The sequence below is a fragment of the Pseudogymnoascus destructans genome, assembly GCF_001641265.1.
Source record: "Pseudogymnoascus destructans isolate 20631-21 unplaced genomic scaffold scaffold_9, whole genome shotgun sequence".
In the NCBI taxonomy this organism is placed as follows: domain Eukaryota; kingdom Fungi; phylum Ascomycota; class Leotiomycetes; order Thelebolales; family Thelebolaceae; genus Pseudogymnoascus; species Pseudogymnoascus destructans.
In genome coordinates, this window is record NW_020167528.1 from 96,609 (window position 1) to 123,349 (window position 26,741).

General features: G+C 52.3%; 5 protein-coding genes across 5 annotated transcripts; 2 read left to right on the top strand and 3 right to left on the bottom strand.

Annotated features, from left to right (window-relative positions):
• The first annotated feature begins 123 nt into the window (after positions 1-123).
• Positions 124-2,693, top strand: PEX5 (Peroxisomal membrane signal receptor PTS1). The gene is made up of 3 exons (XM_024467765.1): positions 124-735; positions 798-1,357; positions 1,448-2,693. The coding sequence occupies exons 1-3, from the start codon at positions 568-570 to the stop codon at positions 2,583-2,585; spliced, it is 1,866 nt and encodes a 621-aa protein (XP_024324571.1). The 5' UTR covers positions 124-567; the 3' UTR covers positions 2,586-2,693.
• SLA1 (cytoskeletal protein binding protein) lies at positions 2,694-6,805 on the bottom strand. Its single transcript, XM_024467766.1, has 4 exons — positions 6,312-6,805; positions 4,841-6,185; positions 3,022-4,791; positions 2,694-2,966 (listed from the first exon to the last, which is right to left on the bottom strand). Exons 1-4 carry the CDS (start codon positions 6,507-6,509, stop codon positions 2,941-2,943), a joined length of 3,339 nt encoding a protein of 1,112 aa, XP_024324374.1. The 5' UTR covers positions 6,510-6,805; the 3' UTR covers positions 2,694-2,940.
• Positions 6,806-6,978: 173 nt separating this feature from the next.
• On the bottom strand, positions 6,979-7,248 carry VC83_04131 (uncharacterized protein; the record flags this gene model as incomplete). The annotated part of the gene is made up of 2 exons (XM_024467767.1): positions 6,979-7,068; positions 7,135-7,248. The coding sequence occupies 2 exons, from the start codon at positions 7,246-7,248 to the stop codon at positions 6,979-6,981; spliced, it is 204 nt and encodes a 67-aa protein (XP_024324373.1).
• A 501-nt stretch (positions 7,249-7,749) lies between these two features.
• Positions 7,750-9,462, bottom strand: VC83_04132 (uncharacterized protein; the record flags this gene model as incomplete). The annotated part of the gene is made up of 1 exon (XM_024467768.1): positions 7,750-9,462. The coding sequence occupies one exon, from the start codon at positions 9,460-9,462 to the stop codon at positions 7,750-7,752; it is 1,713 nt and encodes a 570-aa protein (XP_024324376.1).
• A 10,371-nt stretch (positions 9,463-19,833) lies between these two features.
• On the top strand, positions 19,834-21,007 carry VC83_04133 (uncharacterized protein; the record flags this gene model as incomplete). The annotated part of the gene is made up of 5 exons (XM_024467769.1): positions 19,834-19,921; positions 19,974-20,057; positions 20,157-20,554; positions 20,651-20,881; positions 20,948-21,007. 5 exons carry the CDS (start codon positions 19,834-19,836, stop codon positions 21,005-21,007), a joined length of 861 nt encoding a protein of 286 aa, XP_024324375.1.
• Between the last annotated feature and the right edge of the window lie 5,734 nt (positions 21,008-26,741).

Below are 26,741 nucleotides of genomic sequence, written 5' to 3' on the forward strand. Positions count from 1 at the left end.
TTTGCTTTTGGCATCCCCATCCCCATAAAAGAATCAGAAAGAACCCCTCCGCCGTGGTCACGTGGTCATAACACGTGCAAGCTAAATCACATCGCGCACGTGATCAAAGAGGCGACCGCCGATGGGCAAGCACGATATTATAAAGTCGCCCTGCCGAGGCATGACGAGGCACACGACGCCCTTAACACCACCTATTATTCTCCGAGTAACTCGATAGAATCAAAGGGAAATCAACAAATCATTGGGATGAATAGACGCCCCTTGAATAAGTGCCACCTCCACACGCCTTCTTCCTGAATTATCATCCCCAAAACTATTCGGCATTGCTCGGGACACGGATCAACCGCCTTCGCATTGGTTTCTCCGAGGTTCAGTACCCCACAGTCGACCCCAACCAACTTCCATCAATAATCACCTCCACCATCCGCCCTTGCCACGCTATCATCTCCTACCTTTTGCTACAATATCTTCCAATCTCCTCTCTATAAACTACACGCACCCATAGCGAATCCATTTTTATTCACACATCATTTATAGACCTCTGTACTGTTCCAAGCACCAGCACCAATGTCGTTTATGGGTGGCGCCGAGTGCTCGACGGCTGGCAACCCGCTAAGCCAGTTCAGCAAGATCGGACAGGATGACAAGAGTCTGCAACGAGATAGGCTCGTGGGGAGAGGCCCGGGGAGTGCGCAAGGGATGCGCAGTACGGGAATGAATGGAAACCAAGATAATGTACTTCCCCTACAAACTTCGCTGCTGCGTTTGCATATATGGGGCCTTGCTGACATATCTAGATGATGAACGAGTTTCTACAACAGGGCGGCCAACTACCACAGGCACCCGTCGACCCTTTTATGATGGAAGCAATGCACCATGCCGGCCCTGGAATCCAACGAGGCACATCACCACAGGCTCAAGGTTGGGCGCAGGAGTTCCAGCCCGGCATGCCGCAAGAATCACACATGCAACCAAACTTCCAGACGCCCCAGGCCGCCGGATTCAACCCCGCCGAGTTTTCCCGCTTCCAGCAGATGAACCAGCCTGCAGCCGCACGAACAGCAAGTCCGGCGGCCCAGATGCCCATGTCGGGCTATAATTCATACCAGAGGCCCATGGGAATGGGTATTGGGATGGGGATGGGCGGCGGCTTCGGCATGGGCGGTGGGATGATGTATCAGAACCAGAGTCAGATGCCCATGAACCAACAACCGCAGGAAGCGATGGACAAGGGCAAGGGTAAGATGATTGAGCTCGATGACGAACACTGGGAGGAACAATTCAAAGCCATCGACTTGGCGGCCGAAGAGAAGGAACAGAATGACGCGATCGAGGCGGAGCTGAATCAAATGGACAGGTCAGTTGAACATCTAGAGTCCGAAACGAATGAGTTTGGGGACTTTGAAGCTATCTGGCGTGGAATCCAAGCTGAGACCGCTGCTGCCAGGGACCTCGTGGCCGACATGCCCTCTCCGAACGAACTCGACATGGGCAGCTTTGACCAGTGGGATGGATTTGATGGCATGGGGAGCCATGCAGCGTTCCGAGATCCACACCTGGGCGATTACACCTTTGAGGCGGACAACATCTTCGCCGACGTCCCGAATGCATTTGAGGAAGGTGTGCGCATCATGGAAGAGGGCGGAAACCTCAGTCTCGCAGCTCTGGCATTCGAGGCTGCGGTTCAACGCGACTCTTCGCACCTAGCGGCCTGGGTACACCTCGGTTCTGCACAGGCGCAGAACGAAAAGGAGACCCCGGCCATCCGGGCGCTCGAGCAGGCCCTCAAGATCGACCCCTCGAACCTCGAGGCTCTCATGGGCCTTGCCGTCTCTTACACAAACGAGGGCTACGACAGCACCGCCTACCGCACCCTCGAGCGCTGGTTATCTGTTAAGTACCCCGCCATCGCACCACCCAGTGGCCTCTCAGCTGAGGCGGACATCGGTTTCACCGACCGCCAGCAGCTGCATGAGAAGGTCACCAACCTCTTCATTCAAGCAGCGCAGCTGAGCCCCGATGCCGAGACCATGGATCCCGATGTCCAGGTCGGTCTCGGCGTCCTCTTCTACGGCGCCGAGGAGTACGACAAGGCAGTCGACTGCTTCTCCGCCGCCCTCGCCTCCACCGAGTCCGGTTCCACCAACGACTCCTCATCCGTCCACCTGCTCTGGAACCGCCTGGGCGCCACCCTCGCCAACTCCGGACGCTCCGAGGAGGCCATCAATGCGTACGAGCGCGCCCTCTCGATGCGCGGAAACTTTGTCCGCGCACGCTACAACCTCGGAGTCAGCTGCATCAACATTGGGTGCTACGAAGAGGCGGCTGCGCATCTACTCGGCGCGCTCGCTATGCACAAGGTCGCGGAGCAGGAGGGACGCGAAAAGGCCAAGGACATCCTCGGCGGCGATGGCACAGGCAAGGTCTCCGAGGCGGAGCTTGAGCGCCTGATCAACCAGAACCAGAGCACGAATTTGTATGATACCCTCCGTCGTGTATTTAGCCAGATGAACAGACGGGACCTGGCTGAGCGTGTCGTGAGCGGCATGGATGTGGATAGTTTTAGAGGTGATTTCGAGTTTTAGATAGGGCAAGCATATGGGGGACATGGGAAAGGGTTGGGATTTTGGGGTATATGTATAGCGTATGTGCTTATTCCGCGTCAAAAATAGATGTAGTGGTTTCAGGAGACGGTGCTCCAAATATCAAAAGAGCATTATCTTCTCGTTTGCTATCTGTCTCGGAAATCTGAACGTAAAAGGCGCAAATGTCTCAACGCCCTCGTGATAACCCGCAAAAAATACAAAGCACCGTACCCGATGCTTCGCAGTACACAGAAGGCCTCCAATCGCTATGCTGCCGTGTGTATAAGTTGTATATACAATATAATACGAAAACGACGCTACGCGAAAATAAATGCACAACCAGGGCTGTAATTGACTAGAAACCAAAGGGATTGTCGGGAGCTGCGAGGAGTCAGTAACCAATTTATACAATTTTTCACGAAAATTAAAAACTCACTAGCTGCTGCAAGGTTGGCTCTCTTGCCTGTTGGTTGGGGAGCGAGCTTCTTCGCGTCGGGCTTCACGCCGAAGCGTACTGGTGGGGGAGGTCCAGTCTTCTGAGGAAGTAGCGGCGCAGGAGCCTGCTGAGGCATAGGTGGAAGTGGGGGAACAGGTCCCTGTCCGAAGTTGTTCATACCGGTTGGCTGAGAGAACATCGGGCCAGTTTTCTGGGGCTGCAATGCAGGAGGGAGGTAGTTGTTGACGCCTGTCTGCTGTGTCTGCTGGGGGTATTGTTGCTGCGGGTTGAACGGGCTTTGGAATCCGGTTGGCTGGCTCTGGATAGGCGAGAATGGTTGAATTCCCCGTGGATCAGCAAATGGGCCCGCTAAGGGCTGGCTCTGCATGAAGTTCTGGTTTGGCTGGAAACTGGTTGGCTGAGGCATCATCATGTTTTGCTGGTTAGGGAAGCCAGTTATTTGGGGCTGGAACGGCATCTGTTGCTGGTTATATTGCTGCAGCAGTTGCTGATGCTGCTGCAGCATTCTCATTTGGTTCATCTCGGCTAGACTTTGCCCTGGAGGTGCAATAGACTGGTAGCCCGTTGGCTGGCTAGGGATACCAGTCATCTGTGGCTGCAAAGGAGGTGGAGGGCCGAATGCACTCTGTTGGGCCGTTTGTGGTGCCGACAGGGGTCGCGCTGGAGGCGGCGGCATTAAAGAGCCTTGGCCACCAGAAAACTGTGGTGCAGCTGGACGCTGGCGGGCAATATTTTGCTGAGGCTGGAAACCCTGTTGCTGTTGCGTACTTTCGGGCTGTGGGAGATTTGTGAAGAATGATGGACTTGCACCAGTAGGTTGAGAAAGTTGCTGCTGGGCTTGTGCTTGTTGTTGAGGGGGCTGTGGTGTTACAGGTTCCACCTTTGTAGGCTGTAGCGGCTGCGACAATAGAGAGAGCTCTTGCATCGAACCAGTCAAGGTTGGTGGAGGCGGCTGCACCGGGGTAGGAGCAGCTTGTTGTGGCTGTGGCTGTGCTTGTTTCGCAGGTTTGACATCCCAAGCATCATCGTCGAAGCCACCAGATGCTGACTTCGAAACTGGGGCAGGTGCCGATGCAATCGGGGTGGGAACAGACTCCGCTAGTGTATTCGTTTGTGGTTTTCCAGAGTTCTGCTGGGAAAATGCCTTTGGATCCACGGTATCATTCGTTTGGGTTGTCGGTGCTGGTCGCCCTTTCCGGGTGTTGTTCCTCAGAGCGCCCCCAGCGCCAGAAAATAGACCGCCTTCGCCTTCCGCCTCATCGGATCCCTTCTTGCCCTTCCGGTTATACTTGGTATCGAGGTGTCTCATGATCTTGAGGATATCTCCTTCGCGTAGCCCCAGGTTCCTCAAGACTGTTGCATCAACGTCGGGAAGCACGCTCTCATCCATGTTATCCCTGTTGAACACTTGGGAGTAACGTTCGCAAAGGCCAACTCCGATATCACACAACAAGAAAAAATTAAACCAATCATGGTTCGGCTTCTTTTCGATGCTTGCGCCCGCTTTAGACTCTCTAGCCTTCGATTTCTTATACTCCGATAATGGCTTATCTTCGTCAAGGGATACGCCAGTCATGTTCTCGACGTATTCAAGATCTTCAATAGACATCTTAGAAACTGGTACGGCAATCTTGACGCCATTCATCTTATGCAGATTGATCTTGCCATCTTTCAGGGCGAGAAATTGGGCCTCAACGCTGAACGACTTTGACCGGTCGGTCCATGTGCGAACTTTCGATGGATCCGGTTCTATACGCGTTAGACCATATCTTCGGTGTAGTATTGGTAGTTAACTTACTAGCTTTAGGGCCTCGTGAACTTCCAGACTCGGGTTGTCTCGATTCGCGCCTACTCCTCTGTTCATCGGCACGGTTATTGTTGATTGGGGCATGCAAACTACTGCCTCTCGGAGGCAAAATCATTCCAGGGCCTACCTCTGGCGCTCTATCCCCCTCTCCACGGCCTGCCTTTAGCGCTTCCTTGGCAAGCTTTTGCTCCTCGAGCCTGTTTTGTTCTACTGCCGACATTCCTGCATTAACCCCTTTATGGCTGTCTGGAACCGCCATAGTACCGGTAATCTCGACGTAGCTACTGGGGACAACGCCCTGCTTGCCATTCTTGAGTCGCCTCACTTGCCACCATTCGTCGCTCTTGGAGTCATCCAGAATAATCACTTCGTCTCCGACAGCCACGGTTACCTCGTCATCACCCTGAGCCATGAAGTCATACAAGATTTGCCCTTTCTTCTTCTCCTGGCCAGTGGCGGCTGACAACACTTCTCTCAGGCCTTCAGCTCTGACAGCACCAGACATCTCGCCAAGAGAAAAGACAATCTCCTGGGCAGTATCTTTAGCTCCGGCATGAAAGTCTATGCTTTTGCTAGGTTTTACTAATTCAAGAAAGACATGCTTGCCCTCAATCGAATAATGTGTCATCTTGTCCGCAGTCCACTCCTGTTGGGGTCCATCCCGTGTCTTCTCGGGCGCAATGGTTATAATACCGGTCGCCAGGTTGATTCCAAGAGTAGTTGGCATTTTCTTTCGCTTGCCCATAACCGATACCATTTCGTTAATATTATAAAGGTGGAAGCCACCCGATGTTCGAGGTGCATAGTTATCATTATCGGGGTGATCGCCAGTAGCGAACGAGACGCGGTTATGAGGAGGAGATATAATCGGGCCGGCAGGCGGTGGAGATCGAGGGGATTGTATCGTTTGGGATTGAGGCCGCGCTGGGAGAGAAGGAATGGGTGCGTCTTCCCCATCAGATGATTCAGGGGTCAATTGTGGTCGCGGCGGGAGTTGTCTTGGTGGTTCCGCCGCCTGGTGTCTACCTTGAAGCACTCCGGCTAGGGCAGACGCCGGAGTTGCAGCAGCTTCTGGCTCTCGCGCATTGAAATCATCCGATTCCTCGCTTGGTTGTCTCTGCGCAGCAACAGGCCTCGCAGGTGTCGGAGGGGCTTCCTCTTCAACTTCGATGTAATTGGAAGGTGCAAATCCATAATCACCATCAAGTCCAACCAAAATCCAATCCGGGTCCGTGGTGTCAAACACTTGAAGGTGCGATTCCTCCTTGAATGATAGCTCTTCGTCGGTTTGTCGCGTATAGTCGAACAGAGCTCGAGCTTGCTGTGTTGGTTTGACCTAGTGTTGGTGAGTTAGTTGGCTGTAATCCAGTCCAAGCAAGACGAGCAAAGATGCCGGTCATGCCTGAAATGCTTTCCGCGGGCTGCCATTGAGAGGGGCACGGATACTGTGGAAAGGGTTTACCTCTTCAATGTAATTGCTCGGTATTAGTCCAACCGGCTCATCATCCTCCTCAGTTGTAGCCTTCCTTTTCGCCTTCCACCAGTCATCCTCAGTGCTCTTCTCAAGCACATACAGGACATCGCCTTCAGATATGGTCAGCTCGCCTTCGCCCTGAGGGGTGTAGTCGTATATGGCTTTGTATATTCCAAGGAATCCCATCTTGCGATGCGGGGCTAACGCCTACGAGCAGCGCACGACAGCAATAGCAAATCGACCGTCAAGGTAAGTCCATACGTAGACCAGGCGATGCAGCCTACAGCTAATGGCTAGGCGGATGCTGTTGTGACAACGTCAGGTCGCAATGTAGCCGGATGATGGAATTGCCACTTGTGGCTTTCGGGGGGACAACAGCGACGCAGTTGGAGTAGCAGGCTGTGGACGTGGACAGGATTGTGAGATTGGAGACTACGATAGTCTATGGACTTCTGCTTTGGGACAGGAACTCTTTGCTGTTTGCACCCTGAACAGGCCTCGATGTCGATAGGCGGATGGACATGGCTGGGGGATTTCGAAGAGGCTGAACACGCTCATTGGCTGTCTAAGCGACATGGCCATTCAAGTTCTATGTGCTATCCTCGACAACGACAACGCGTCAGACACCTGGATGACGACGCTAGAAGATGACTAATCAACAACTTCCTTCAATCTTCAATGGCTTCTCAATGTCGGTGACGCCAGCCTGCACTAGCTTTTGGTAGAGAAGTGCTCTCCAGCAGCCCTAGATTCCTCAAGTGTCAGTCCATGGACATCAAACCGCTGACAGGAGAAGATGGAAGAATCGTACAGGTGATCCAGTAATGCTGTCACCAAGGGCGTTGATCCTGACTGCCGCTGAGAGCGCGGGGGCTATGAGCCTAGCCAGAAGGCTCAAGGCAAAGACGGGCTTGATGGCAACCATTTTTAGGCTTATGATAATCGCGTTATTAGGCTTTATAGGCCAAAACTTCTACTTCCCCGAGGGCCATCTGCTCTATATGTAGTCGTCGAAAAACACTCTCATAGTTCTTCCGTAGCGCTGCACTTTGCAATATATTCGGATATTCTCTTTGGTAGTGTGTTTTAAAAAGATAAATAAAACAACAGATCTACTTAATCCCATGCTGTATTAGAAGGCGGGGAAATATCCTTCGTCATCCTGAGCCGCCAGGGCATTGCACTGAGTTTACTCTATTTCCTTCACGTGGCACGTAGCCAACGGCCACAAGTATATTAACTGTCCATCCGTTGGTGGGGTTCTCATACAATTCCAGCACTCTGTGGAGATATATACAGTGGGTGAGGCAACAAAAGGCTTGTATGGCCTCTCTAGTGTGGATAATCACTTGCTTATGAGTGGTGCTATTTATCTATCTGGAATGGTGTGTGTTTTCATAGAGCTAGTGTCAACAGGTCAAAGGCCTTAAATCGTCACCACTGACACATCCAGTATGCCCTCCTGAGCCACGAGCTCAGCGATATTGTCTTTCCCGACAATGCCATCGACTCCTAGAATCATCAGCGCCTCCTTTTGTAATTTACCGTTTGTGTTCTGGCCTAAAGCAGTATTGCCTGGGCCGTCCAGGGCCGCCACGCTCATAAACCTGATATTGATGTCGCGGCTGCCGAGGATACCACCCACATGCCCGATCATGCCCGGCGAATCATAGTTGTGGCAAATAATCAAGGTGCCTTCTGGAATGAAACTGGTCGTGAACCTATCAAGTTTCGAGATGTAAATCGAGTTTCCTGACACGTATCCCGAGATCATTTGCTCTCCTGTCCCATCGGAATTCGATGTTCGCAAGGTGACCAGACTGGCATATGTCAGGCCGCTGGATTCTCGACGATGACTTTCGTTGATAACAATCCCCTTTTGCTTGGCAATCAACGAGGCGTTGACAATGTTGACATCGCGGCCACCAGAGTCGGAGATGGACGATGTTAGCCCCTTGACAAGAGCAGCGAACAGGGGTCGAGTATTTGATATAGAAGCCAATTCTCCCTCGTAAATTAGGTTAAAGGTCTTGCCACCGGTGGCAGCTCCACGAGAGCTAAAGTGCTGAGTGTAGAAACTTCCCAGACTTTCAACAAGCCGAACAAATGGTTGTAGCTTCTTGTATTCCTCGGGTAGAATCAAAGGGGCGTTGACAGCTGAGGTCGGGAGGCCTCCGGAGAGAATTGTGAGGACTTGGGCACAAACATCCAAACTGACATTCTCCTGGGCTTCTACCGTGCTCGCTCCCAAATGTGGGGTAGCCACGACCTTTGGGTGTCTGCTAAGCTTTTGAGCTGCCGAATCTGGCGCCGGTGGCTCAGATGTGAAAACGTCCAAGCCAGCACCTGCAATTGTCCCGGCTTCCAGTGCTTCCAAGAGAGCTTCTTCGTTAAACACGCCTCCTCTCGCAACATTCAGAACTCTTGCAGTCTTCTTCATTTTCTTTAATTCTTCTGTGTTTATCAGATCCATCGTGCTCGCCACCAAGGGCGTATGGATTGTTAGAAAATCGACTAGAGGAAGGAGCACTTGTAAATCGGAAACCATTGATACTGAGTTCGCAGCGGCAATCTCGGGGCTGGAGTAAGGGTCCAAGGCAACGACTGTCATGCCCAATCCGACAGCCATACGTGCCACCTTGAGCCCAACTTTGCCCAGCCCAATTATACCAAGCGTTTTACTACTGACTTCCACCCCAACGAGTTTGCTCCGTATCCATTTTCCTTCTGAAAGGCTGGCAGACCCGGCAGGTACATTTCTAGCCGTGGCCAGAAGCAATGCAATTGTGTGCTCTGCGGCGGCCACAATATTCCCGCTGGGCGAGTTTACGACAATAACACCAAGGTCGGTGGCAGCTGCGACGTCAACATTGTCAACTCCCACGCCAGCTCGAGCAACCACCTTCAACTTCGTAGCAGCCGAGAGAAGCTCGGCCGTGACCTTGGTCTCCGAGCGGATGATCAATGCATCGTAATCTGGGATGAGAGCTTTTAGTTCATCGGCACTTAGACCAGAGCGCTGGTCGATATCGAGTGAGCCCCGGAGAATGGCGAGGCCGTCTAGTGATACCTTTTCTGGTATAAGCACTTTTGGGCGGACCGCAATTGGGACCAAGTCATTTTCAGGTACCGCAGTCATGATGCTGGGAATACAATCAAAAATAATCTATAGGATCTTAGGGAAATTGGAGAAGGGCTCTTCTGTAAGTATGAGTATATCTCTTGAGATATAGAATATAAAGAGAAGGAGCGGGGATGTGAGACTTCCACCTTTTCCTTTGTATTGCTACCTCCCCGCGATAGCTTGCGATATCGGTTTGGGGGTTACGTACGGAAGTACCAGCTGACAGATGACGACGCATCTTGGTGTATGACTGGATCAATTACCCCGCGCTATCACCCTGTACCCCATGTTACCCCACGTTCGCTTTGTCCTGGAGCGGGCCGACCCCAGTTACTAAGAGGATGGTATAATGATTAAGGCTCGGCGGCCCTATCATGCAGAGAGCGTGGCACGTTAATTGTAGTTGCGTGGGAAATATACATCTATCAGAGCATTCATACTTGCGATACCAGTCGAAAGCTGATCCCCCATCAATCATTAGAACATCACGTGTTAGTGAGATATTGCTATCAAATGGAAGCACCGGACTTCTCATAGATTAACAAATTGCTCTAGGTGACTATAGTAACAGTTTTAGCGTGTAACAGTAACATACCTATGTTACTGTTACAAATTGGTATTTAGTAAGGCGTACCTAATGCCAAGGTGCCTACTCTAGCCCTACGTGCCTAAATAGGAAAGGGGACTGTCACACTATAACAGAACTCTGTCACACATAACAGAACTCTGTCACACTATAACAGAACTCTGTCACACATAACAGAACTCTGTCACACTATAACAGAACTCTGTCACACTATAACAGAGCCATTTCTAGTATATCATATGTAGTTAGCTATAATTAACAATTTGAACGACATCCTATGCTTAAAATAGGTGAATACTATATATTACTCTATAATAACTATAGAAGCTAACCCTTACAGCTTGTGGCTAGTAATGTACATAGAAAGTGCCATCTATAAAGCCCTAGACCCCCTAACCCTATAGACTCTCTTAACCCTAGCGGCAAACTCTACTAGCTAATGGTATATTAGCTAGTGGTGCTACTTGTTACAATGGTCACAGAGGTTAGCATGCTGTCATACTGACATTCGTTGCACTCAGTTTGCTATCAAACTCAAGAGCAAACTTAGAAATCTCCTCCTCAAATCTACAAGTCACTAACGTGGTTTATCAGTACGTCGGACATATCAGTACCTTGGACACTTTTCATTGGCATTCTACTTTGAATATCAATAAATCAACCATAACATATTAAATTAACTATAACTAAGCGGAATCAGATGAACTAGACATATCTATAGCTTCTTGACAAGTTCGCGCATTATGACCAGCTTTTCCACAGATCCCACAGCATCGCCTAGACGGTTGCCCCTCCTTGCGACTACCCCCAACTGCACGTACGTCGCGTCGTACCTGCTCATCCACATCCTTCTGTGCGATAATAGCCTGTGCATCCTCTACTATAAGTGCACCTCCTTCACGGACACGAGCCTTTTTAGCCCTGCGGCGTTTGCTAAGGGCTTCGTTGGCTGCTCGAAGGGTACGTACCTCAGCAGACAGAAGGGTGTTCTCATGTGCTAGTCGCTCCATACCCTTTGCCAATGCAATAACTGTCCTGAAGAGTGGAGTTGGCGAGCTTCCTTGGTGACGGGCAATTCGATTTCGAACGAGGGTTGTTTGTGAAAGAGCTTCAGTTGGGTTGGAAGGGGTCTGGGAGACCCAAGGGTTGGTGTTGGCAGTAGAGGGTCTAGAGGGAGTTGGAGTCCGTAACCTCACGTCAAGCTTTGAAAGCACTGCTTGCGGGTCGAAAGGCACTAAGCCAGCTCCGCGGAACCCGGACTGGGCGTTTTGGGCTGTCATGGATTCCAGATATGCTGCTCTAAAGGCGAGAAAGAACTCGACCTTGGTAATGTGGTTGATATGAGCCTTAATGAAGGTCTCAATCTGCCGACCATATGCCCGCTTCAACACACTAAAGCACCCGACATCAAGTGGCTGAGTTAAATGAGACGAGTGGGGAGGTAGTCCAAGAGTTATAATGTTGTGTGCCTTGCAGTACTCTTGGAACTCAGCCGATTCATGACTCTCGTGCCCGTCTAACACCAGCATTCGATATGGACCCCTTGCACGAACAGCAGTATGTTTGTCGAAGTGTTTCAACCATTCTAGACCTGTCTCATTGTTTGTCCATCCATTGCTTGTCAGTTTAACAACCCAGTTGTGTGGAAGGCCGCCGTCTGTATACCAATTTGCAAGATGATTCTTGCCTTTAACTACCAAAAATGGAGGAATACTCCAGCCGTCACTGTTGATACAAGCAATCGCTGTAGCCCATTCCCGATTCCCTGGCTGAACTGCCTTACCTCTGCCAAGTCAATCTGCACGGGTAACAACCATTGCAGGGCAAATCACACCCATCATAAACCCAGTTTCGTCAAAGTTATAGAAGTCGCAGTCCAAAACACCATATTTTGCCCTCATATTTTCTACTAGTCGAAACTACGCGCCAATTAGTTCAGGATCTTCGCACAAGGCCCTTTGGAAGTCGTAAACGCGATTAAAACGCGTCTTTAATTCTGGACGTCGTTGTACAAATTGGTGGGCCCAGAGCTTCCCGACGCGCCTCCCTCCACGCGATTCGAGTATAAAATTTGCCATATCTTCTACACCAGCAAGCCGGGGTGCAAATCCTCTTGAATCCATATCAAGTATATTCCGAATAACCACCTCCTCTTCTAGTATAGTTAATTTCATCATTGCAGGCCGGCGTTCGTAGACAGTAGTTCAGCCGTTCATTCTGTCGCAGAGTGTAGAATGAGGTACTTCATAGAGCTTAGCAGCCTTCCGACGACTTAGATTTTTTGATGTTCGGATAGCCTCGATAGCTAGAATGATTTTTGCTTCTTGGGTAATCACTGACATAATAAAAGGTGGAAAAAATGCGTTGTGAAGTTAGAGGGTAGGAAATTTGGGAAAAGTGTCCGAGGTACTGATATGTCCGACGTACTGATAAACCACGTTATACATATTTTGGCTTGTCACACCAACAACAAGAGCAATACTACTCAACGATTGCTACAACCATCTATGATTCATTACACGTCATTGCTCCTTAGTTACTGGGCCGATATGACCACATAGCATATCTCTACAACCCTCTATGATTCATTACATGACATCACTCCTTAGTTATTGGGCTAATACTACACATGACATATCTCTATCAACTAGAGGCCTAGGAACATGAACGATAGCTCGGAAAGCTTCTGCAACCATCTATGATTCATTACCCACAAGATTGGTTAAGTTATGACATAATTTGTCTATAGGGCGTATGGAAAGTCTTGGAAAATGATAGAACTACACTCCTTTAGCATAAATAGGATTGCCCTTTCCTTAAGAAAGGGCAAGCAGACAATACAGTAAATCGACTATCACATACTTCCACGTCTTTTCCAAGCTTCCAAGCATTGATCTTGTTACTCCTTGTTTCTGAAAAGTCAGTGAGGTGCTAACCTCTGACTTATCCCTGAGTTCTAAGACTCAACATTTGTTACAACTTGTCTAAACCACTCCACTATATCATACACCTGATTGCTGCGTTGTGGAATAGTCTAAGCTACGACCCTTTGGCTCTTTTTCCTAAGACAGTGTGTTGTCTTAGTAAAACCATCCCTTCCTTGGGTGGCTAGATTCTCACATCTGGTGCACCCACCATTACACATGCGTCATGGGGGACCGACGGTTCCAAACTGCCGGTCTGAAGATTTTCCAACCTGGACCACGGTCCGGGTTGGAAAACCAGGCTGAACCGCCCAGACCGGTGTGGTTCCCCAGTGGTTTCTTGGCAAACTGGTAACTATCACATGTTCGATTGAGTGGTATAACATGTGATGGGCTGCCAATTTTATCTATATAATTCAGGTTGTAGAGGTTTTTTATTGGAATTCTGCGCCTATCTACTTTGGCCTTGTTACGATATCAAGTGCGCCTTGCAGCTCGAGTAGGGGTTCAGGGGTGTGGGGAGCTTTCCGGGGTTGGAGCAAAGTTTTCAGTTGTGGAGTGAATTCTCAGAACTGGTCTCGCTAAAGAGAATTCACTCCACAACAACATAGCTGTATACAGATTGAGCCACTGCTCGAGTGCTCCTCTTCTCTTTCCTTCCTTCTCTAGATTGAGTTTAATTCATAATACCCAACTGGCGCCCTATGCCTTGGTGAACCGTGACAATCATGACGTGCAAGCTCTCCTGCAAATATACCTGCCTTTGCTCCTTTTATAAATGCCTGAAGTGATTCCCATTGATCTATAGTTGTAGTTTCTATATCAAAGATTTGGAGAAGATAATCTCCATGGCATACTAGCTTCTTTGGATCTTGTGGAGTATTGCTAAAATCTGATTCTTTGTGAGGTTGGGAGAGAAAGGAATCTGTATCTTCTGGCTGTATTGGTGATGAACTTGAAATGTCGATTTCGAAGGGCTTGAATTCAACAACCTTTTGCAGGGGTATATCTGGATTAAATGGTACAATGCCTGATTTTCGAAATGCAGAGAGGATTGTAGTTCTTGTAAAGGTTAGATAATGCATCTCTTGAAGTACATGAAAAAACTCAACACGGTCAAATGTCATATCGCCAGTTCTTGCAGATCAGTCAACCATTTGCGAATGATAGTGTTTGAAAGGTTGGAAAACTTGAACATCAAGTGGCTGAAGTAAATGAGTTGAATGAGGTGGAAGGCAGAATGGGATAATTTGATTTGAAGAGCATAATCAATGAAGTCTTTTGTAAAATGAGAGAGATGTCCGTCAAGAAGGAGAAGTCGATATGTTCCATTTATTCCTTCCTTTGAATAGAATCAAAATGCTTCAACCATTGTAAAGCAATCTCATCATTTGTATAGCCAGAATCAGAAACTGTAATTGTAATCCGAGAGTTAAAATTTGTAGCAATCCATTTTGAGGAAATAACTTGAGCAGCAACAATCATATAAGAGGGAATATATCTACCTCTGCCACTTATACACTCGATAGTTGTAAGTGACTCTCGATTATCAGCAGATGGTATATATGCCTTGTGTTGTTGTATATGAGTTATCACAAGTGTGTGTGGCTATAGATGATCAAAAACAGGAGTATGGGAGTATGTCGACCCTTCTTCAGAAGACACTCCTACACTCCTACTGCCTATTAGGCCTATTCCAGAGTTCGTATGAAGTGGAGTAGTCCCTCAAACAGCCCCTAAGACTGCTACTTGGGTATCGACAAGAGCAACATCAAGCCAGACTGCTCAACCGACAACTGAAGACCCTCCACCAAGAGTCCCAATTTCGTACGGATCTCTCACAGTCAATAAAAAAGAAGAGCTTCGAAACCTACAACTTGACTTCCAATACGAATGAAAAATATGGGAGAAGAAGGAGGAAGCAATTCAGGGGCTACGGTCGAAGATTCAAGAAACTATCAAACGGGAATTTCTACCCTACACATACAATTGTGATACTCCGTACGAAATGCTTGTTAAGCTTAAGGACCATTTTGCACCAACCTCTAGAGCTAGGCTCGAAGAATGGAGGCTAGAATGGGCAAAAGCCCCGAAAACACAAAAAGGGGTAGACATGGAGGAATGGCTTCTAAAATGGGAGACACACTACTCCCTAGGCCGTACGCTTAATGCACCAGAAAGTAATTGATCCTCACGACGCAATATACTACTTCCTAAATGCAATAGGACCGTGCGAATTTTGAGGACCATGGACTGCAAAACTCAACAAAGGGACAAAATCATATGAGTTTGAAGAGGTCGTATGGACCTACTGAGTCAATAAGAGACAGGCAAAATATGACCAGAAGCCTCGGGGGGAACATGGAGTTTTTGCAACGCAAGAAGGAGAAAATGAGGCATCTGCTACACTTCAAGACCGTACGAACTTGCCACAACAAGGTCAAGGTAATAGAAGAAAGAAAAAGGAGGCTCGAACAGACTGCCCTTGTGGGACAATCCATATGTGGAAGGACTGCCTCTACGTTATGAAATCAAAGCGTACGAAGTCATGGAGACCAAATAAGGATATTGAGGCAAAAGTGGACGCCTATGTAAGTGAGAAGCCTGGTCTCCAATACAGCATACAGAAAGCAGAGAAACAGAAAAAGGCGAAAAAAGGACAACCATGTACGAACGATCCACCAGTCTCATTTGCAACAGCCTTTCAAGTCTCTCAAGGCCTTACCCTCTCAACATACAAGCTTGCAAGAAGCACCATACTTGATTCTGGAGCCACAATCCACGTCTGCAATGACCGTACGAGGTTCTACAACCCTAAAGGAAGCAGAGGAAAGCAGCTACCTTCTCGCAGGGGACCAGAGAATTCAGATAGAAGGATTTGGGTCAGTAGACATCCAAGTACAGATAGGAAAGGACACGAAGTCTGTACGAACTATTACCCTTTAAGATAAAGCCCTTGTCTCGTCTTTCCACACCTCTGTCACCTCCTTGAAGCGCTTTATCCAAAAAGGAGTCCATTGGAACACAGCTGCAGAAGGTCTTACGTATGGAGGAAAACCATTAGTAATCCATGGCCAATGGGTTCTAGAATATATCAAAAATGAGAACTTCATTAGCCCACCAACAGCCCTCTTAACTACAGAGGAAGTCCAAAACATTGTTCTAACCTCGTACGGACCATGAAAAGACCTTACAGGCACAGCAAAGGAGTGGCATAACCGTATGGTCACCATAACCAAAATGCAATAAAGAAGCTTCAGAAGGAGGCTCAGGGGGTTCTAGTCGCAAGCCTAGAATCATATGACACAAACTGTGAGGTTTGCCGCCTTACACATGCAACAAAGATCATCTCTTGAAGATCTACACCAAGATCAAAGATCCCTTATGAGAAGGTACACCTCGATCTAATCCAGATGCTAGAAGCGTACAATGGTAGTACGCAGGTCCTACACTTCCAGTGTGATTTCTGCCATATGAACCATGTCTATACTATTAAGGATAAGACACAAGAAACAGTTTTACAAACGATTAAAGATTTTGTAAGCTACGTATGGAGGCGATGGGGTTACAAGGTTAAAATCTTCTTCCTTGATGGCAAGAGATCCCTAGGAAAGGAATGGGATAACTGGGTAAATGATGAAGGGTACGAAATCCAGAATACGCCACCCTATACAGCTGAGCTGAATGGGGGAATAGAACGATCAGGCCATACTATAATCACCCGATCGAGAGCACTTAAGGAAGCCGGAAACCTACCACAAGGCATATGGCCAGAAATATTCAGGACAGCTGGATACCTGGTGAACATATCTCCCTCAGCCGTTATTGATTATGACACTCCGTACGGACTTCTACTTCAGTCCCTACCATTACAGCTCCAAAAGCCAGAGCTCACTAAGCCTATACTCTCTCATATTCGAGCCTACGGGTGTAGGGCCTATGCACTTCTTCTTAATAAGCCAAAGCTTGAGAGAATAGAAAGGAATGCCCAAGTAGGTTACTGTAACGCTGACTTCTAAACGATAGAAGACACAGAGGTTCTCTTGCGTACAGACTTACTTATCAGAGGAGGCAGGGGATCAGACACAAAGGCTTCAAGTAACACGTTACTAGTATATAACAAATACTGTATTGAGTTGAGCACGAAGCTCCTATCTAAGGAAATACTATCTACTTATATAGTGGCGTCGTGCCTAGTGGACTCTTGGGAACTCACTCGAGTCCTCGGAGTCCTGGACTCTTAGGACTCTTCTCATCATCCTGCGAGTCCATCACGTGCCTAGTGGACTCCTGGGAACTCACTCGAGTCCTCGGAGTCCTGGACTCTTAGGACTCTTCTCATCCTCCTGCGAGTCCGTCACGTGATACTTTCGGAACTACTATTCCCCGCTGCCCCTCCAGGTACCAGGGCCGGTCTCATGCGACCTCCCTCCTTCCTGTCCTGTAGTTGGCCAGCCTTCTTGTTCCGTCGTAACAGTTACCTAGTTGGCTATAACTCTACAAATATCTATAGGATATGGGCACCACAACTTAAAAGGGTTATAGCTACAAGGGACGTTATGTTTGATGAGACAAAGGTCTATGACCCCTCATACGAGGTTCCTATCCTAGAGATAAACCTCCAGAAGACTGTCCAGGTAATTGAATTACCTGATCTTCAAGGAAAGGAGGGTGAGAATTATGAAGAAGAAGAACAGACCCAGGAACCTACACAGGAAACGCCAACTCCGTACAAAATGGAGACAACAGAACAAGCCCCCCCTCAAGAGGAACAGCTTCAAGAAACCCAACATAAGGAAAAGCAAGCCCAAATAGGAGATACCCAGCTCTATACACCAGAAACGACCCCAGAATGCTCAGAAGACAACGTACGGAGACATGAGGTCTACCTTGCAACCATTGCTCATCCAGAGTCAAAAATAAGCCTACACCAAGCTTTTATTGTTGGAACTGATTTCCAAAAATGCAAAGTGCACCATACGGACCTACCAGCAGCTCCGAAGTTCTGGAATCAGCTTAGAAACCACTCTCATAGGCTTGGGTTTCAAGCTGCAGCTACAAAAGAAATTACAGACCTAAGAAAGCAAGAAACTTACTTCAGTACCAGACAGCTCTGTACGAAGCTTTGTGATCCCACTTATGTGGGTATTTACATACAAATTCAACGACAATGGCTACCTTGCTAAATATAAGGCTAGGCTTGTTGTAAGAGGAGACTTACCATGTTACTCTATTCATGATGAGATGTACGCAGCTACCCTTGCTTCAAAAACCTTCTGAGCGCTTATGGCTATCACAGCCTACTTCAACCTAGATACAGAGCAATTAGATGCAGTAAACGCATTTACAAACAGTCGAATTGATGAGGAGGTCTATGTACGATGTGCAGATGGGTATGAGGAACAAGGAAAATGTTTGAAACTCAACAGAGCCCTCTATGGACTTCGGAGGTCACCACTCCTATGGTTCCGGGATTTTTCAGAAACACTTACAGACCTAGGCCTTGTATGGGTCCCAGAAGCTCAGTGCCTTTTGTATCACCTAAGATTATTGTATTCTTCTATGTTGATGATATCTGCATTCTAAGCCACCCAAATCACAAGGCGGAAGCTATAGAGTTCCGTACGAAGCTTATGGAAGCATATGAGTTCCGTGAAATAGGAGAGCTTCAATGGTTTCTAGGAATAAGAATTATACGGGACCATACTCAGAAAACCCTATGGCTATGCCAGGACTCCTACATTGATAAGATCACGACTACGTATGGAGTTTCCTCTACACGGTCATGAACACCAATGGTGAATGACAGTCTTCTACCATTTGATGGACAGGCAGATAAGCAAAAAATCGATCTTTACCAGCAAAAAGTCAGGTCTGTAAACTACGCTGCAGTAGTAACAAGACCTGATGTGGCCCGTACAACCCAAAAACTATCAGAATTCCTTGTTAATCTAGGACCGGACCACATACAAGCAGTTGACCATCTACTCCTATACCTTAAGGAGACTAAATATCTAGCTCTTCAGATCGGACCTAATATTGACGAGCCACGCTTCCAATGCTCTAGTGATGCCTTGTATGCAGATTGCGAGTTTACTAGAAAGAGTACAGAGGGGTATTTGTTTACTTTATTTGGAGGAGCAATAGACTGTTATGAGGAATAGTGTAAGGGTTTAGGTAGACAGCGTGCTAAGACCGTAGGTTCGAGTAGCCAGTATCGTATTCAACAATCTAATCTCTGAGCCCTTCCTAGTAGGGGGCTCAGCTACTTTATCTACTCCCCCGGAGTCGGGCCCCCGCCGTCTCGGTTGCGAGTCGGAGCCACGACAACAGCCTAATAGCAGCCTAAGGCCCTAAGGCCCCCCTAGCAGCCTTAGGCCGCTAGAGGCACCGTAGCGGGACGTCTCCGACGCGGGACCGCAACCAGCTCCCCCTTCCTACTGACCTCCTCTTAACCTACCCGTGACAACACTCCCCCCTCTAGAGTCCGGGGCCCTACGGACATGCCATTGCTTCAGTGGCAGCCCTTGGTGGAACAGCGTTGGTCATTAGCGGCCTGCCGTCGGTTCGGGGGAGGCTCGTTAATAGACGTGAAGCCGAACTTAGCGTCACGTGACCTAGCTACTCCGTTCCTCCGTTTCCTTTATTCCAAGGCCTGCTTTAAGGCCGGAATTGGGCGCGCCTTTGACGCTATGGCACTAGGCCAGAACCGGCCTACCTACCTTTGTTCCAAGGCGCGCGGTAGGCGCGTGTTGTCCCCGCGCACGTGACCTACCCTCCACACAAAGGAGTAAGCGGCCTCAAAACACCTTCCTCCCCCTCCTCCCTCAACCTTCCAATTCATCTAACTCCACCGCTGCCCCCGCCACCACCACCATGTCCGGCTCTCAAGAGAGCACTGAAACCGTCGGCGCCCTTAAGGCGCAAGAGAACCGTTCCGTCGCCGGCCACACGGCCACCATGAGTGAGTGCCCCTTTTTCGTTTCCTCGTTTGGGCGTTTCCTAACGTTCTGGAGCTCCATCTGGCTGGGTGGCGTTCGGGTCGCCTCCCCGCCCTGTCCCGGCCCCCCGTTTCTCCTTCTGCGCCCCCGTGCGCTCTGGTGAGTCCTTTCCTTCCGTCTTTTGGTTTCTCGTCGTGTTTCCTAGGCTTCTTTGTGGTAGGTGATGGGTTCTTGGGCCGTGGCTAACATGTTTGGCAGAATCTGGCGGTTTCCCGTCCGTCCCTGGTCCGACCCCCGCCGTAACTCCCGCCTCCTCCGCCACTACGCCTGCCGCTCCTGTCTCGCCCATCGTTTCCCCGACGTCTCCGGTCGAGGAGACCTCCGAGGAGGAAGATGTTGCCCCGCGCCGCTCCTCCCGCAAGAGGAAGCGCGCCGAGTCCCCTGAGGAGGGCTCCGTGGCCAGTGGGACTTCGTCCTCGTCCTCTGACGGCGACTCGTCCTCGGACGAGGGCGGGGACCCCCACCGCGCGCTGCTTCGTGTGTGCTGCCTGCGCTGCGCGAAGTATTTGGCGAAGTCGCCAGAGTTCTCGTGTGTCTTCCCCGCCTCCTCGACGAAGTGCACGCGCTGCACTCATCTTAAGGACAAGTGCGTCCCGGTGAGTCTCCGGTCCGGTTCTTGTCTTGGTCTTCTGTTTTGGTTTCCCTTTTGGGTCCTTTTTCTGCGGAGCGTTAGCTAACGCTCGTTTGGGCAGATCCCTCCTGCCGTCGCCGCCTCCGTCCGGGACCTGCTGGCGCTGCAGTCGGACTTCGGCGCTGCCGTGGGTGGCGTCCGCGTTGGCCTCCGCGCCCGCATCGTGGCTGCTGCTGCCACCCTCCCTGCGGAGGTTCGCGTGGCTGTCTCTGTGGCGCCTTCTGCGGCGGAGATGAGCGCCGCCCTCCTCCGCAACTCGGAGGAGACGCTGGTGGTCCTCCGCCAGATGCAGGTACGTTTTCCCCCTTCCTCCTCCCATCCTTGACCTTCGGCTCCTCTGGTTGCTAACACTTTGAAGCGTAGCATGGCTGCTCTCGCTGCGGGTGGGAGGAAGGGGAAGGGGAAGAAGCGGGGGTAGGCCGGTGACGGTCTGCTGGGCGGTCGTTCGTGCTGCCCCTTGCTGGGTGGACGATCGGGCTGCCCCTGTCACCATCGCTGCGCCTGCTCCTAGGGCGTTTGTTTTCTGGGCGGTGGCGTGGTCTAGGGCGTTGTGGGTGTCCTGGGGTGTTTTGTGCGTGGCTTGCCTACGGGCCCCCGTGTTTGTTGTCTCTGCCGCCTTCGGCGTAGTTTAGTTTGGCCTTCGGGCTTATAATACGAGTGTTCTTGCCCCCGTGATCTGTCTTCGTCCCGTTGCGCTCCTGTGCCTGTGCCTGCGCCTCGTTCTGGCTGCTGGTGGTTGGTGACTTTGGTCGCGTCGTGTTCCTCCCCCCGTTGGCCGGGGTCGGACTGGTACCGGTACGTAGCCGATTCGAACCAGGTGGTCTCGTCGCCCTCCCCTTCCCATAACTCGGGGGGGTTTGGTCGCTGCCCTTTGGCCGGGCGGCCCCGTCCTCCCGTTACTCGGGGTGGTTTGGTGCGTCCTGGCGGTTCCCCCCCTTGAGTCGCGAGGGTCGCTGCCACCCCCCGGCCGCCCTCCGTGCGTTGGGGTTCTAGGGGTCTCTGGCGTGCGTCTCTTCCCCGCCCCCGTCCCGTGTGTTTGGGTTCTGGGGGTCGGTGGTCTGACGTTGCCGTTTGCGCCGGCCCCTTGTCCGGATCGGTTGCGGGGCGGCTTCGTGGTACGCTTGTAGGACGTCTGGCGCGTTAGCTAGGTTGTCGGGGGGTTCCCACGTGTCCTCCGCGGGGGAATACCCCTTCCATCGGACGAGGTATCGGCGCCCCTTAGGGGTCTCCTTGTGTGCCTGAATGGACTGTACTTCCCATTCATCTTGGTCCTGGGTTTGAGTTGCCTCAGGCGGTATGGTGCCAGTTCGGGCATGGTACGGTTCTAGCAGGGACACGTGGAACACGTCGTGGATTCGGTACCCCTTTGGGAGCGTGAGGCGATACGACTGCCCGTGCGATCCGATGGCTTCTGTGACCCTAAACGGGCCTAGATACTTGTCGGAGAGCTTCCGATTAGGGCGGAGTTGGCGGATGTTTTTCGCTGCGAGCATCACCTGGTCACCGACCCGGAACCGCATCGGCGTGTGTTTCCGGTCGTAGTGCTTTTTGTGGGCCTCCGTGGCTCGACGAAGGGTGGCCTCTAGTTCCTCTCGTTCCCGTTGGAGTTCTTCCACCCGGGACGCCGCCATGCCGGCACCGTCGGCCGGCTCTGCCGCGGTGACCTCGATGGCGGGGTGGTAGCCGTATAGTAGGTAGAACGGGGTGTGTCCCGTTGACTCGTGCACCGAGTTGTTGTAGGAGAACTCGGCGAGCGCTAGTTTGCTAGCCCAGTTACCCTGTGAGTAATCGCAGTAGCAGCGAAGGTACTGCTCTAGCATCTGGTTCTGTCGCTCCGTCTGGCCGTTGGTTTGTGGCCGGAAAGCGGTGCTCAGCCGCCTCCGTATTTGGAGGTAGAACATAAAGCTTCCCCAAAACGCACTCGTGAACTGGGGGCCCCAGTCGGAGGTGATTCCCGTCGGGGTCCCGTAGTCCTTGAAGATAGTGTTTGCGAAGACTTCCGCAAGTTCTGGGGCGTCAATGGTAGCGTTGACGGGTATATAACGTGCCATCTTCGTGAGGCGATCCACGACGACGAGGATTGAGTCATAGACTCGGCCTCGGAACCGGCTCGGCGGTAACCCCACTATAAAGTCCATCGTGATCTCCTGCCAGGGGGTGGTCGGGGGTTGGAAAGGCGCCAGCTCGCCGTATGGCGCGTGCCTTTTAGTCTTCGTGCGTTGGCAGACGTCGCACGTCCGGAGGTGACTCTTCACGTCCCTCCTCATCCCCACCCAGTAGTATTTCCGTTGTAGCAGCTCCTGGGTGCGGGCGAAACCGAAGTGGCCAGCGTGAGGGTCGTCGTGGTGCGTGGCTAGTAGTTCCGCCCGCATCGGTGGCGAATCGGGGACGTATATGGCGCCCTTCCTTCGGAGTAAGCCGTCCTCCCCTGTCGTCCACAAGGCGGCCTCTCGGGGTCACCACATCGAGTGCGGGGCTGCCGCCCGTTGGGTGACGAAGTCATCCCGGGACTGCAGTTCTAGGAGAGCCTCTCTTACCGTCGCCCCTGAGGGCGAGTAGGGTCTTTCTCCCGCGACGATGGCGTTCGTGTCCTGGCGCCGTAACGGCGCCGCCTCCGCGGTCAGACTAGGTTGTTCCAAGCTGACTGCTAGCTTCGCGCTTAGTTGGTTCGTTCCTCGTTGGCGGCCTACCGCGATTAGAGGTGGCGGCGAGTCCGCAGCCGTCTCGGGGCCGCTACATAGACGGAAGTGTAGGCCAGGTAAGTGTTGGTCGAGGGTAGGGTCATCGAGGGGCTGGTAGTCCGGTCTCCGCGACGGTCCGTCCGCAGGGTTGGCCTTGCCGGGGCGGTATTCGATGTAGAAATCGTAGCGGGCGAGCGACTCCGCCCAGCGTGCTTGCCGTCCGTTTAGGCTCCTCTTGGTCATGAAGTATCGGAGGTTGTTGTGGTCAGTCCGTACCCGTACCGACCTCGTGACGCCCCGGAGGTACTGGCCCCAGTGGTCCATAGCCAGGACGATGGCCAGGAGTTCCTTGTCGTGAGTGTCGTACCTGAGCTCCACAGGGGAGAACTTCCTGGAGAAGAAAGCGACTGGGTGCCACTTCGCCTCCGGTCCGGCCCCGAATAGCTGCGACAGGATACCCGATGCGGCGTACCCCGAGGCGTCCGTTTCTACCTGCGTCGGCAGTTCGGGCTCGTAGTGTCGCAGCATCGGGGCGGTGGTGAACCAGGCCTTAAGCACGTCGAACGCTGTCATGGCGTCTAGCGTCATGTGGAACTTGCGCCCCTTTTCGACCCCAGTAGTCTTTAGGAGGTTAGTGATTGGGCCAGCTACCCTAGAGTAGCCCTCGATGAATCGGCGGTAGAAGTTGGTGAACCCTAGGAACACCTGGACCTCCCTAACCGACCTCGGCGGCGGCCACTCGTTAACGGTGGCGACCCGGGCGGGGTCCATGGTGATGCCCTGGGGCCCTACCATGAAGCCGAGGAATTCCACGCTGTCCATGGTGAACACACACTTCTTGAGGTTGGCATATAGCCGGTGGGTCCGTAGCCGGTTCAGGACCTCCTGTACCGCCCCCTCATGGTGCTCTGGGTTTTCGGAGAAGATCAGGATGTCGTCTAGGTAGACGACGCAGGTCACGTCTACTAGGCCTATGAGGGCCTGGTTTATGTACGCCTGGAAGGTCGCTGGTGCATTCGATAGTCCAAACGGCATGACGAGGTATTCGAAGTGGCCGTACCGGGTCCGAAACGCCGTCTTCCACTCGTCCCCCCCGCGAATACGTATTCGGTGATGTGCGTCCTTGAGGTCTAGTTTGGTGAAGACCTTTGATCGGCGTAGCCGGTCGAGGGTCTCGCTGATGAGCGGTAGCGGGGTCCGATTCCGAACCGTAACTGCGTTCAGCCCCCTATAATCCACACAGAGTCGTAGGCTCCCGTCTTTCTTTGGGACAAACAGGATTGGGGCCCCCGCTGGCTAATGGACCTTCGGATCCACCCCTTCTTGAGGCCCGAATCGAGATACTCTCGTAGCGCCTCGAGCTCCGGTTCGCCAAGGGGGTATACCGGGCTCCAGGGGGGTTCCTTGCCCCCTTCCACCTCGATTTTATGCTCCATTGGGTGGTGCTCGGGCAATACCCCAGCCTTCGCTGCGTCGAAGACGTCAGCCTAGTCCTGGTATTGGTTAGGGAGGACCGCCAGGGCCGTATCGGCGGTGACGACACCGATACGCTGCCCCCTTACTGCCCATTGGGTGAGGACTCCGTAGGCTCCCCCCGCCTCCTGGACATCCTCGTAGAACTGTTCAGGTCCTACCTCCCGGACGGCCCCCTGCCGTGTCGGGAACTCCCACGCCCCGTCCTTGTAACTGATTGTAGGGTCAACGTCAGCTATCCAAGGGTACCCTAGGATGAGGTTCACATCTAACCCGTCGAAGGCGCAGGCTACGAACCGGTGGCCGGTCGTTAACGACCTCCCCGCCCCATCCGTGGCGCCGATGGGTAGGTGGTGGACCCCATAGGTCCATACCTCCCTCCCCTCAAGGGTCGACAACCCCGTGTCGGCCCCTTTGCTAGACTCCCATCCGCACTCTACGACTAGAGACTGGCGGACGCAGTTCTCCTCTGCCCCGCTGTCGATCAGGGCTCACTCCGTTCGGGTGGACCCATCCGCGGCAGTGACTTGGACCGCGATCACTAGCCGTCTCCGCGTTGGTGGCACCCCGCCTTGGTCCCGGGGGTTTAGGGCAGTGGATATCACTGCCGGGACTCGCCTTTTCCTGTCAGGCTCGGGCAATCCGGGGAAATGTGCCCCTTCTTGCTGCAATTGTAGCATATAGCCTCAGGGCAATGGGCCAGCCGGTGCTCCACCGAGCCGCAGCCGTGGCACCCGTTGCCGCGGCGATCTCCCTTCGCGCCCGCTGGGGTGCGATTTGGGCTCATAGCAGGGCCTCTCCTAGGGCCCTCAGGGCCCCGTTCCTCAGTCCCCGTAGGCCGCGATGGTCGCAGGGGCCCCGCCCTAATGTCCTCGCGGTCTCCCACCCTCGCCGGGGTGTCGGATCGCCTCCGGTTAGGCCTCCTATCGTGAGGCAGTGCGTGTTCTCTATGCGGGTCGCTAGAGCTAGCATGCCTTGCTGCGTACGGGGTATGTCGTCGCGGTGCAGGATCTCGCGCCGCACCTCCTCCCGCAGTTTTGCATAGAGGGTGTTTTTCCGGAGCTCCTCGTCTTCGATCCGGAGCTCGAGCTCGAGAGTGTCGAGGTGGGCCGCGAAATCTTCCGCCGATTGGGTCTCGCCTTGCTTCGCCTCATTGTACGACGTTATGGCGTCGAACGTGCGGTTCGAGGGGTCGATGATGGAATCCATTATCCACTCCTTGAATTCCGCCCAGGTGGTGTTCCCTAGCCCCTCGCGGCGCTCGTGGCGCTCCCACTTTGCTGCCGGCGTCGGTCCGAAGGCGAGGACGCAGTAGTCGATCTTGTTCTGGTCCATGGGGTACTGTGACCCCGCATCGATACGGAACCGGCGGTCTGCCCCAGCGGCGAAGACCTGCGCCTCCCGCAGGCTCTTCCCCTGGAAGGTTGCTAGGTCGCGGAACTTCGGCGCTCTGTGGGGGCCTCGGGGGTGGCTCGCCGCCGACTCGCCAGCAACGCTCCCTATCTCGAGGGAAGCTCTCCCTTGGTCGTAGCCGTCGTGGCCGTTGCTTGCGCGCCGCTTCCGGTCCCGCGTCGGCGTCCACTCCTTCCGTAGTTCGCGCAGCTCCCGTTGGAGTGCGTGCTTTCGTTGCTCCTGGACCTCCAGTTCTGCGATCCGCGATTCCACAGCGGCTCGCTTCCGGGCCCGGGCGGCACGCACCTCGCATTCTAGATGGTCGGCCTCGCGGCGGGCCTCGTCCACCCGGTCACCCCAGTCGGACGGGACCCTAGTTAGGGTGGAGAGTTCCGATCCGTCAGGGCTTCCATCCCGGTCGCCATGGAGGTCCTCACTGGCGCTAAGTTGGCGTTGGGCGTGCCCCTCGTCTTCTAACTGGCTCGACCCTGAGTGCGGCCCCGGTTCGTCGTCACCTCGGAGGGTTTGCGTAGCGTCCTGGTTTTGGGAGCACGAACGGTCGTGGCCCCTTCGAATGGTGCGCCCATCGCAAAGTAGGGGCGTTGC